The 12,251-nt window shown below is 37.0% G+C and overlaps 1 protein-coding gene across 3 annotated transcripts; it reads left to right on the forward strand.

Moving 5' to 3' along the window:
• The first annotated feature begins 1,131 nt into the window (after nt 1-1,131).
• Nucleotides 1,132-12,050, forward strand: LOC133707793 (uncharacterized). Of its 3 annotated transcripts, XM_062133281.1 has the most exons (20): nt 1,132-1,919; nt 2,496-2,606; nt 2,742-2,798; nt 2,905-2,981; nt 3,070-3,169; nt 4,059-4,132; nt 4,765-4,865; nt 4,956-5,059; nt 5,213-5,266; nt 5,367-5,422; nt 5,513-5,551; nt 6,611-6,752; nt 6,999-7,183; nt 7,634-7,701; nt 7,861-7,933; nt 8,606-8,667; nt 8,866-10,045; nt 10,916-11,112; nt 11,250-11,305; nt 11,443-12,050. In XM_062133281.1, the coding sequence occupies exons 1-19, from the start codon at nt 1,839-1,841 to the stop codon at nt 11,255-11,257; spliced, it is 2,769 nt and encodes a 922-aa protein (XP_061989265.1). In that variant the 5' UTR covers nt 1,132-1,838; the 3' UTR covers nt 11,258-11,305; nt 11,443-12,050. The 3 variants fall into 3 exon arrangements, 2 of the variants coding, with proteins under 2 accessions (XP_061989265.1, XP_061989264.1); XR_009845278.1 differs by having other exon boundaries at nt 1,133-1,919; nt 10,916-11,305; XM_062133280.1 differs by lacking the exon at nt 11,443-12,050 and having other exon boundaries at nt 1,133-1,919; nt 10,916-11,430.
• Nucleotides 12,051-12,251: the final 201 nt, after the last annotated feature.

The raw sequence follows: 12,251 nt of genomic DNA on the forward strand, positions 1-12,251 counted from the left end.
TTCCCAGTATATTAGTCTGCATATACCCAATATTAATTTCTAGCAACTTTTCTCTTGTTTAGTCTCAGCCTGGGGACAGATTCGTAAAGAACAAAGGGGAGGGAGAGAGAGAGAGAAGCGTGAAGGAAGAGATGAATAGCGAGAGAAGAAAAAGAGAAGAAGACAAGTTGAAGCTTGTTTTAGACCGTTGGATTCATTATATCCACGTGTCATTGTCTAGTTAAAAGCTTAGGTAGCTCAGGTGATTAAGTTGATCAGGAGAGGATCCTCTCCCCTCTTGTGTTTTTTGGTCGAATGATTAAACCATTAAGGTCTCTCTTCAAAAAACAAGAAAAAACAAATGGAGATGAAGGTGCAGGTAGGCAATGGCATTGACTAAAACCCACGCCAACATTTATTGACCACTCTCTTTCTTTCTTACGCACACCTTCCATGACTGACTCCTACTACTACAGTACTACTCTTAAGATCTTAAGTTCTTAACCCCCCCGGTCCCACATGTATTTGTTTCTTTTTTACAGCCCACCGTCCATGACTACTCCGCCACTCATTATATATAGAGTATTATATTATACTCCTTTCATTTTTACTCTCTCATCATTCACCTCATAATAGCTTTTCCACTACTTTACTACCCGCCAAAAACTGCCTTTACTGTTTTACTCTTCGTTCATTTCATAAGTGGCCTTATGGGTTTCATGCATCGAGTTTTTCGTAGGCTTTAGATCATTGATCCAGTTGACGACACTCCTATAATATGATGAGCTTGGGTAGTGTCATTTCATGTCCAACCCTATTTTCAGCCAAGAAACCAAATAGAAAAGTTAAACAATTAAAAAAGAGGTACATAGTGGCATTACTGTTCCCTCATTGGCTTTCCTTCTTCTTAAGTAAAAACCAAAGGAGCACCGCCTAGAATTGTTACCGTGCTTATGCTTTATGACCTTTAAGGCTGAGTCACCTAAGAGCTTAAATCTTGTAGATAGAAAAGATTCCTCCATTGAATATATACCTTTATTCTCATGTGTAAGTAATCAACAGAGGGAGGGGAATCTTGAAGCAATATGAAGTACATCATCTATAAGTCTCAAGAAAAGTATACCCCAATACCAGAATAAGGTCAGTATAGAGGACAGAACAAAAAGCGACGACTAGCTCCGGTTCTGGTGATTCTGACTTGTTATAACCAAAACAAAACAAAACAAAGGCCTCCCTCCTCCTCCTCCTGTGTTTCAATGCTCTCACTCGTTCGTATTTTCCGTTAGAAGCTACGAAAGCTTTTGACTTTTAACCCCTCTCTCTCTCTCTCTCTCACGCGCTCCTTTCTCTACCCACAAAAAAAAAAAAAAAAATTAAATTAAAAATCAAAAGCCAACCATTTCAATTTGAGCTGCTGCAGTTGCAGAGAAAGAGAGAGAGAGTTGCAGAGAGACAGAGAAGCAGAGGTCGCTCCACCTGTCGATCAGAGAGAGCCACGTACCCATCTTTGAGGCGGCTGCCATCGCCATCGACTCTATTATCGACCAATCAAATCGAATCAATCGCCGATTCGCTGCTGCTGCTGCTCCGACGACGACGATTCAAAATTTAACGTCTTTCAGCTCAAGCTTTCTGCTTTCTTGGGTTTTGGTCCAAGGCTCCTTAAGGCTCTAAGCTACCTACCTCGGCTTTTGCTTATATTCGCGTCTTCTTGTTTTCGTGGTTTGGAGGCGAAGGAAGGTTTGGGCCTCTCATTATCGTCTCAAGTCTCAACCTTTGCTTTGAGATCATAATATTATACACGACTAGTGACACAAGAGAAGACAGAACCAATTAAATTAGTTGGATCGAAGAAGATCATGGTTAGTGGTACTTTGTTCCATTGTAGAAAGAATTCATGGCCTCCTCAGGAGTATATCCCCAGAAACACCTTACAATTGGTACGCTTCTCTCTTTTCTCTCTCTTTACTTCCTCCCATAATCTTAACATGAAAACAAAGATCGAAACTTTAAATGAGTAATCGACTATTTACCTGATTGAATTTACCATGCACTGGAATTTCACTTGGTCACAAGTATTGAGTTACTATATAGATTAAATCATCCTTATTGCTCAATGTAGTTAGTAGCCCCATCTTGATCAAAACTGAGCCAAGTTAAAACTGGCATGTGATCAAAATCCTACACATGCTTATCTAGGAGGGACTTGTTTGGAATTCATGTTTCGAGCGAAACTCTGCTGTTTTGTTGTTGGGGTTGGGGAACTTATTGTTTACAATAGAAAATTCAAAGTCGGAGCTAAACAACAGAGCTGCATATCTTGCTATAAACTATGTTTGCTCACTATATTACAATGAGGGACATGTCGTGTCTCTGGAACCTCAAAGTGTATTGTAATGCATATATGTGGCTGTTACCATTGTTAGATTTCGGCTCAGTAGTTGTCTATTTGTCATATCTAATTGATGAGAATCCTTATTCTCTGCTCAAAACTGATTCATTTTCTTCTTCTCTAGTTTGATTTCGATAGTGCTGCCCCACCAGAACAAGCCTGGAGGAGGAAGTTAAACAGCAATGCTAATCTTCTTAAAGAATTTAGTATTACATTTAGGGAAGCAATAAAGATGGTAAGTGTGATTTCTTAACTACATTTTGATCACATTGTGATCGTGGTGTTTCAAGTTTCTTCAGTTTTTACCCAGTATTGTGGGTACCCTGCACTGCTTATCTCTTTCTGATGACTGCAAATTTTCAAATTCTAGGTTAGGTTAGGTGTACGCTTGTGGTCATATGTCAGACAAGAGGCTTCTCATGGAAGGGTAAGTTTTCTCAACCTTCCGGATAAGCTCATAATCTATACTAATTGGATGAATATATGTCCTTACGAGGATGTTGAATCTTGGCCTTTATTTTGTATCAATGCAGAAAGCACCTATTGATCCTTTCACACGAGGTATTTGCAAGCCATCTGCATCTCAAGGGGTTCCACTCGGAGGGATGGGGTATGTTCTGATCAGAAGCTTCTTAACTTCTTTTGGAATTTTATCTTTACTTAATTTAATAGGGGCCATCGGTCGACATGTATTGCAGAAGTGGCAGCATCTCAAGAGGTTTTAGAGGCGAGTTCAGGCAATGGCAAATCATTCCGGGTGTATGTGATGGTTCTCCTGTCATGGCCAATCAATTCTCTGTAAAATTCTACTCTTTATCTGTTATCGATCTGTTGATATTATTCGTTATCTTCTATTGAATTATTCATACATAATCATGCGTTTCTGGTTTTTCTGCAATGCAACTTCACGGTTATAGTCTACTATAGTATTTTGTAGAACATGTTCTCTAATTTCTGCTTTTAATTATATCTTCAGTAATACCAAGCAGATTATTATTTGAGGTCCATAGCTAAAATACAGAAGCTCTACCAAGTTTTTCTTTTCTTTTCTATGTCTGTAGTTTACTTTGTATGCTGTGGTGAATTGAGACCTAAATTATGGTATGAGAACTGCAACATCACTATATGGCCAGAAAGAGGAGATCTTTATCATACATGTAATAGGCAATAGACAAGGAACTCTGCTTCAGAATTTTAAACTCATGTATTTATTTCCTCGGTGATCTTACGTATTCATGGTTGTTGCTTATTTTAGTTTCATATGAACATTTTATAAGGTCCTCCTGGATTAAAAAAAAAAAAAAAACTTAGATAGAAGTTTGGATCATGTGAGAGGGATGTTGCAAAATTAAAGTGCAATACTTTTAGAAAAATACTAATGGTGGAAGGGAGTCTGAACAATGCATTAAAAATAAACTTAGATAGAAGTTTGGATCATGTGAGAGGGATGTTGCAAAATTAAAGTGCAATACTTTTAGAAAAATACTAATGCTGGAAGGGAGTCTGAACAATGCATTTGAGGAATTTCTGTATTGTTATTTCGTTGTAAGCTTTTGAACAATGTATGGGACAACAATATTTATAACTAAGTAATTGTCTCTTGAGAAGAATTAAATATGTTTTTTCCCATTGAATTTGAGTCAGTGGTTTAATTCTGATAATCTTTGTTCATGTTGTAAAATTGCAGATCTTTATATCTAGAGATGGAGGGAGTAAAAATTATGCATCAGTCTTGGCCCCAGGTCAACATGAAGGATTAGGGTAAGAGGATAGCTGTCAAGTCTGAAAACCATATTCTGTGATGAATTATACTAATATACCATATATGTCAATTTTACGTGCCTTTTTTTTTTTTTTAATCTGCGACTGAAAGTGAAGACCTAGATCATATTGAGTCAGTCCCTTTCCTTATAGAATCAAGGGTAGTCTAAGAAGTTACTCTATAATCTAAATAGTTAAGTGAATTCTAAGATTGGCTGATATTTCTTATGGCAGATGTTCCTTGATATACTAACGACAATTTTCCATGTAGATCGGAACTCTTGCTATTAAGTATGACATGGAGATCAAATAGATTCTTAGTTATTGTAACCATTTAGCAGACTTCCAACTTAGAGGGGAGCACCACCACATATCTGGTTTAAAATTTGTATCCTGTAATATGAAAGCATATGCCTGAAACCCTAAAATCTTTAACACCAAACTCCTGATATTTCAAAGCATGAAGTAATAATGAAGTTGTTATGTAGCTGGTTCATATGTAGAGAGGGAATCAGATTTTGCTGGACTTTTGGTGCATAATGTATCTCGGTTATTCTGTTTTTTGGAGTTCTAATTTACCCATAGCAGTTGAATATCCTTATTCTTGTTATCCTGATGTAGTATTCTTGCAGAAAAGCTGGTGATCAGGGTATATCATCATGGGGCTGGAATTTGGGTGGTCAGCATTCCACGTACCATGCTCTATTTCCAAGGGCATGGACTGTATATGATGGTATGGCTCTATTTTTTCCCTTTAATCTACTTCACATGTATAACTTCTCCTTTGAGCTGCTCTTTTAATTCTGATGCTTTTTTATTTTAGGCGAACCTGATCCAGAATTGAAAATTTCTTGTCGGCAAATATCGCCATTTATCCCTCATAACTATAGAGATAGTAGTCTTCCTACAGCAGTTTTTGTTTATACGGTATGTTCATATTACCTGATATGAATACAATTAAATGAGAAAATCTTTGTTCCATTACGTGGACAAGATTGTAAATCTAAGGATTATGCCACAAGAATTTCAATAGGATTTTTATTACTTGGTCTGCTTATAAAACTCTTGTTTCTTATTTAGTTGGTGAATACTGGAAAAGAAAGAGCAAAAGTCAGCCTACTATTTACATGGGCGGTAAGATTTTTATCTTTGATTCCTGAATTCTGTGTCCAATCAATACAGAGAATTTAAGAGTTCTTGGTATGTTTGGTACTTATTGCCTTTTCTGGTGTAGAATTCAATTGGAGGAACGTCACACTTGTCGGGAGACCATGTCAATGAACCATTTATGTAAGTATCTATGGTGCTTGTTCTAGGGTTATCATGGAACTACCTAGATTTTGTTAACATATTCTAACTTACTTTTTCTTTCTTTTATAGAGGCGAAGATGGAGTCTCTGGTGTACTTCTACATCACAAGCAAGTCATAAAACCTTATTACACTTATATGACGGTTGGTTTGCAGATATCTGTGCCATTCAGTGTTTTTATAGGTTAAAAGCATTGCAAAGTTTTGAACAACCTACATCAAAGAATGGACCATGAGGCAAAGCAAGATGCTTCTGGATCAACTTACCAATTTAAACTGTTCTAAAGATATCAAGAAAACGAGTTATCAAGTAAACAAGATTAGTGCATATCTCTCTAACTGGCGTTTAAGAGAAAAGTTTAAAATTTGAAACTACATATCGAAGATGCTATAGATGGAAAAGAATTCTGCCATGTCTGCACAATCACAAAAGGCTTGTTTGATAGTTTGGTGCTAAAAGTGAAACTTTGTTGCTTATGTTCAGAATTCATGCAAGAGAAACTGAATGCTTTTGCACATTTAGCCAGTGTGCCATGATTGCTTACATTTCGCCAGTTTGCGATAATCACTTCCTCTGTGTTTGTCATGAAGACCTATTGTTTCTTTCCAGCAAATCAGTCAAAGGAGCCAGTGTGACGAATCAATTAAAATATCTATTTCACCATTTTCTTCTTCTGTTTTCCCCTTTAGGTTTGGGGAGTGAAATCCACACTCCCCAATTTCACTCCCCATTTTACAATCCACACTCCTTCGTTCCCTTTTTGATTGAAATTCTTATAAAAAGACAAAAACTAAGTTACTAAAGACAAAAGTTTAAGTTACTAAAACAGGAAACATGGAGTGCGGATTGTAAAATGGGGAGTGTGAATTTCACTTCCCTAGTTTTTGCTTGTCTTCTTTGTACCATGATTGATCATTTTCCAATTTCTAGTCATGGGCAACAAGTCAGGTGGTCATGTTAAAGTTAGTATTTGGGGTCCCTGTACATCTGGTGAAATTGAAACTTATTGTTCTCAGAACCTTATTTATTTTTATTGTTTGCTTTGTTAAATATACTTAACTTATAGTTTCTGTTATATTTTGTTCTTTTTGTTCTTGCTGTACAATGAAAAAAACCAAAAATTCTTACTGTAGATTTTAACTGTTTCCACAAATTATGTCTGTTCCAGGACTGCAAAAGGGAGTCCTCCTGTTACTTTTGGAATAGCTGCATGTGAAACACAAAATGTAAGCGTTAGTGTTTTGCCGTCTTTTGGGTTATCAGAAGGAAGTACTGTTACAGCGAAAGAAATGTGGGACAAAATGGTGCAGGTACTATTCTCCGTGTTTTTCTTTATTGGTGCCATGTACCTTAAATTTTTGTGGTTGCTTAATGCCGTTTGCCTCATTTTGCTCTGGACATATAGTTGGATGCCTTTTGTAGAACATTCTGTCAATACAATGATCTGGTTGAATAAATATACATTTTCAAAGTAATTCTACTCAGTTCGGATGCACAACTTCTCATTGTCATAAACCAGACTCACTATTTTTAACTTGGTGCCTTTATCTCTTAAGGATGGACAATTTGATCATGAGAATTTCAATTCGGGGCCATGCATGTCTTCATCACCTGGAGAGACACTTTGTGCTGCAGTTTCAGCTACTGCTTGGGTAGAACCCCATGGGAAGTGCACTGTTGCATTTGGTCTATCGTGGTCATCCCCGAAAGTAAAGTTTTTGAAGGGAAGCTCATACCCAAGGTGAGTTTCTTCCAACTATCTTCCCCCCTCCCTTTGTTTGTTTATGCTTGCACTAGTGTTTGAATTTTAATTAACGTATGAAAATATGCTTCAAAATGTGTGTTCACAGTCAACAATTATTTTGGTTTGCACCATTGTGCCTTGGTGTTTTTCATCAACACATGAAGATATCTTTCAAAATGTCTATTGCTGACACTCAACAGTGCATGTTTTGCATAACTGTGCCTTACTGATTTATAAGCTCCTTTTCTTTTATCTATAAAAAATGAAAAATCTTTTATGAGTTACTTTATATCAACAGTAGAAACCAAAAGACCGGAAGAGATAAAAGTTGACTAATATAGAGAAAATGATAAATGATGAATGCATTAATTTGATAATTATAATTTATCAATCTAAACACCAATACTAGTAGATGTTCGGTTATTTAAGCTTGTGAGTGTGTTGCAGGAGGTACACAAAATTCTATGGGACCTCTGAAAGGGCAGCTCAAGACTTGGTGCATGATGCACTAACAAGTATGTGTCTCTTGTTTTGACAAGTTCGATTTTCTATTCACACCTGTTTTAGCACGATTAGGTCTGGAATCATTATGAATCAAGAATCTAATCTATTGACATGATGATGTTTATTTCAAGTTTAACTAAGAATACTTGGGTATTTGCTGTGAATAACAGATTATAAGCGATGGGAAGAAGAGATTGAAAATTGGCAAAATCCTATCCTCAAGGATGAAAAATTACCAGAATGGTAACTACTTATTAACGCACAATAATGTGATTATTCTTATTTATATCTTTAAGTTATGCCAGATGGTAAAGTGGTGTCCTAAGTAGGTGAGTAAGTCCCAGCTATGTGGAACATGTTGAGATTAATTTTTGTGTTGTGCATGTATCTTCTTTAAATTGTAAAAACGAAGTCCATGTGCATGCTGTAAGACACAGGCTTGGAAGGAGAACTGCGTATCTCAAACATTGAAGTTGGTTAGTCTTGCGTCTCATTTCTTAAGAGTGATTTTGATGTCAGATACTTTTCTCATGTTCAAGATGAACGGAAGTGTCAAATCAACATCCTACAACTGTCTCCACTTAAGGAAAATGTGAAATCAACAGTTTAAGCTTTTTTGAGCTTGATTCAGTGATTGGTTCAAACTGTCAGTTAGAATGCATCGTATGTTTTAGACATACAATGTGATGGTATCTTACAAGTGCTGGAGGTGTTGAAACTAAAATGATCAAATATTGTAATTAGATCATTGCATAGCCATAACCATCTCCATTACTAATAGAAAGCCCAACAACAGAATGATTAATTAAAGCTTTTGAGGTTTGTTTGCAATGGTTATTTGGCACTGAAAGATTATGCTAACTCTCAGTAACAGCTGATATCTCCTGGTCCTAATGTTGTGTACAATACTTTCAGGTACAAGTTCACGTTGTTCAATGAGCTCTACTTCTTGGTCGCTGGTGGAACAGTCTGGATTGGTAGTAATTTATCCTGATTTCCTTCTTCTTTCAGATTTTCATGTTGGAATAAGAATGTTTGGAACTTGGAGTTTTGGCCACTAGCCGTAGTGCCATACCTCTGTCATGCACTTTTAAACTATGTATTCCTTTTTACGTTGGCTTCATTTTTCCACAAAGCTGACTGGTTCCTTATAAATATAAATGATTTTCCTGCAGATTCTCCCTCACTAGAAACAAACATCAAGAAGAATCAAAGTCAATTAATAAATGGTGAGTATTTAGATAACAAGGCTTCTGAACCTAAGGTGAATGGCAAACAAGGCGGAGTGGTCGAGGATACTGCAACTGGTTGCCATAGGAGTGCAATATCGGACCTACAAAAACACTATGAAGATGCTGGGAGGTTTCTTTATCTGGAAGGAGTTGAATATATCATGTGGAACACATATGACGTGCACTTCTATGCTTCATTTGCCCTTCTTGAGCTGTTTCCCAAAATTGAACTCAATATACAAAGGGACTTTGCAAAAGCAGTCTTATCTGAAGACGGAAGAAAAGTAAAGTTTCTGGCAGAAGGGAATTGGGGAATTCGTAAGGTTAGAGGAGCTGTCCCCCATGATTTGGGAACACATGATCCTTGGAATGAAATGAATGCGTATAATATTCATGATACTAGTAAGTGGAAGGATCTAAACCCGAAGTTTGTACTTCAGGTGTATAGAGATTTTGCTGCAACAGGGGATATGTCATTTGGAGTTGATGTCTGGCCTGCTGTTCGTGCGGCAATGGTATACATGGAACAATTTGATAGGGACAATGATGGTCTCATTGAGAATGATGGTTTCCCTGACCAGACCTATGACGCTTGGACAGTTCATGGAGTGAGTGCTTACTGTGGTTGCTTGTGGCTTGCTGCACTTCAAGCTGCTGCAACAATGGCCTTTCAACTAGGTGACAAGGCCTTTGCTGAATGGTGCAAAACCAAATATTTGAAGGCCAAACCAGCTTTTGAAGAAAAACTATGGAATGGCTCTTATTTCAATTATGATAGCGGATCAAGTAGTAACAGTAAATCCATACAAGCAGATCAACTGGCCGGACAGTGGTATACTGCATCCTCAGGTTTACCTTCACTTTTTGATGATGTTAAAATCCAAAGTGCTTTGCAGAAAATCTATGATTTTAACGTCATGAAAGTTAAAGGAGGTAGGATGGGTGCTGTAAATGGAATGCACCCTGATGGGAGGGTGGATGAGTCTTGTATGCAGTCTCGTGAAATATGGACTGGTGTCACTTATGGGGTGGCTGCAACGATGATCCTTGCTGGAAAGGAGAAAGAGGCATTTACCACTGCTGAAGGAATTTTTACTGCTGGCTGGTCTGAAGAGGGCTACGGGTAAGTAGAACACACTTACATTATTTGCAGTACTCTAATCTTCTGTTTATCATTTTTAATTTTTTTGAAAATGAATTCACATCTGTTAGTTTTGTAATGATGATAACCAAAGAAATTGTGGATGCTTACTTTCAAGTTGGATATGACTTCATTTTAAACAAATTTACCTAAAAAGGCGGGTGATAATCTTCTAATGTTTAGACATCAGTTTTCAAGCATAAGATGTCAAGGACAGGCCCAAGGATATGTATCCATCTTCACACAACATGCACTAATGTGCTCTTCGTGTGGTGAATGAAAAAATGTGCTAGGTCGAAGTCCAAGTAATTCTGAAAGTTAGGATAGGATTGAGAAAGATGATTTGTTTGTCTAATAACAACAATAATCATCATTAAATACACACACACACACACACAAATATGAATTTGCTGCTCACTGGGGGCATACGAAAGCTAATGATGTGGGTGAGCAGTTGTGAATAGGCATGCCTCATGCCTGATTGGCAAGATTAGGTGAAATTATACCTTATTGCCTCCTTTACCCTCACTTTATGCTTTTACCATGTTTTGTTGGTGCACTTTTCTTACATTTTATGTCAGAATTGAACCTTTTCACAGTTAAATGGTTAAAAACTATGGAGAACTTTGAGATTTTATTTGTTTGAAAAGAACTTTGAGATATTATTTGTTTGACTGAATTTTGGATGTCTTTAATAGTTAGATTTTCTCACATCATTACTCAGTTGGGCATTTCTTTAATATCACCATTTTCATGCCTTATTTGCAGACGTATATTTTTTTTCTTATGGTGAACACTAAATGTTAAGTTTCTTCGATCTAACAACATTAACACTCCTATTGTGTTATATAGATATGCGTTTCAGACTCCTGAGGGGTGGACGATGGATGGCCACTTCCGATCTCTGATATATATGAGGCCACTGTCTATATGGAGCATGCAGTGGGCATTATCAATGCCCAAGGCAATTCTTGAGGCTCCTAAGGCCAATATAATGGACAGAATCCATATTTCTTCTATTAGTTCACGATCCTCCCACAGCGAAACAGGTGTGAAAAAGATTGCAACCAAGGCAAAGTGCTTCAATAATTCTGTGTTCAATTGTGCATGCTGATTGTAAACTTGTCACTTGACTATATTGTAAAGTGTAGTAAATCGCTCCTTGGTTACTTGAACCCTCTTGCAGTGAAGTAATGATGCTGGGAGAGGTGTCGGGTAGTCTTCTAGAAATAGCCAAAATAGGTAATAAAAGATCGACTTGCAAGCGTTTGATTTAAATAATTTGAATCAGTCTTGCTTTGTCATTGGAACGTTTTTGTACAAAATATTCGGAAAATGTAGTTGGAAGTGATTAATTTGTGTTGCCATCTGAATTACAGGATCTGCAAATAAACATAATGAACTTGTTGATAGCTGAGTAGCCACAACCGAGTATCTTTTTAACTTGACTCCTGTCGCATAGTTTGATTCAAGGGTGCCAAAGCTTCAGAGACTTTCGCAATATTCAATCAGATGTTGGGATATTATCTGGCAGCGGGGATCGGAAACTTTTTCATTCTTGATTCCCATGTAGCCTTAACCTTCATCTGTATTTCCATTTTCTTGTGTATGCATCAAGGACCACAAAATGTCACCTTTTAATATTGCCTCTCAGCTTCATACTCCGTGTTATGCAGTAGTGATCATGGCACTCGACAGTGGTCCTTATCATTTTGATTTTTGAACGTTAGTTCTTTAGGATGTAAGTGGTTGAAATGGGACAATCTCATGCCACTGACCCGTAACCCATTTCCAAAAGAGTTATTCCAAGAAAGAAGTCAAAAACATATGACTACTTCGTCTTGTTGCTCTACTGATTTCGACCATACTTCTACTGTTGTTTTCTTTTTTCCCCTTTCAGCTAATTGTAGAACTTGAGCCATATGACAACTTGTATCACACCTTTGTATCTTGCTTTTATTTAAACATAACTCTCTTTTTGGCCAAAGAGATCTTGATCCTAATGTACATCACACACACACTCCTACTTGGCTCCTAAGAACCATAAATGATCCACTAATTCTTCGGGCATGTTTTACAATCCACACTCTATGTTTCCTTTTATAGTAACTTAATCTTTTAATTTTAGTAACTTAGTTTTGTCATTTTATAAAAACTTTAATCAAAAATGAAAAGAATGAGTGTGGAT

The sequence above is a fragment of the Rosa rugosa genome, chromosome 5 (genome assembly GCF_958449725.1).
Source record: "Rosa rugosa chromosome 5, drRosRugo1.1, whole genome shotgun sequence".
Taxonomy (NCBI): Eukaryota; Viridiplantae; Streptophyta; class Magnoliopsida; order Rosales; family Rosaceae; genus Rosa; species Rosa rugosa.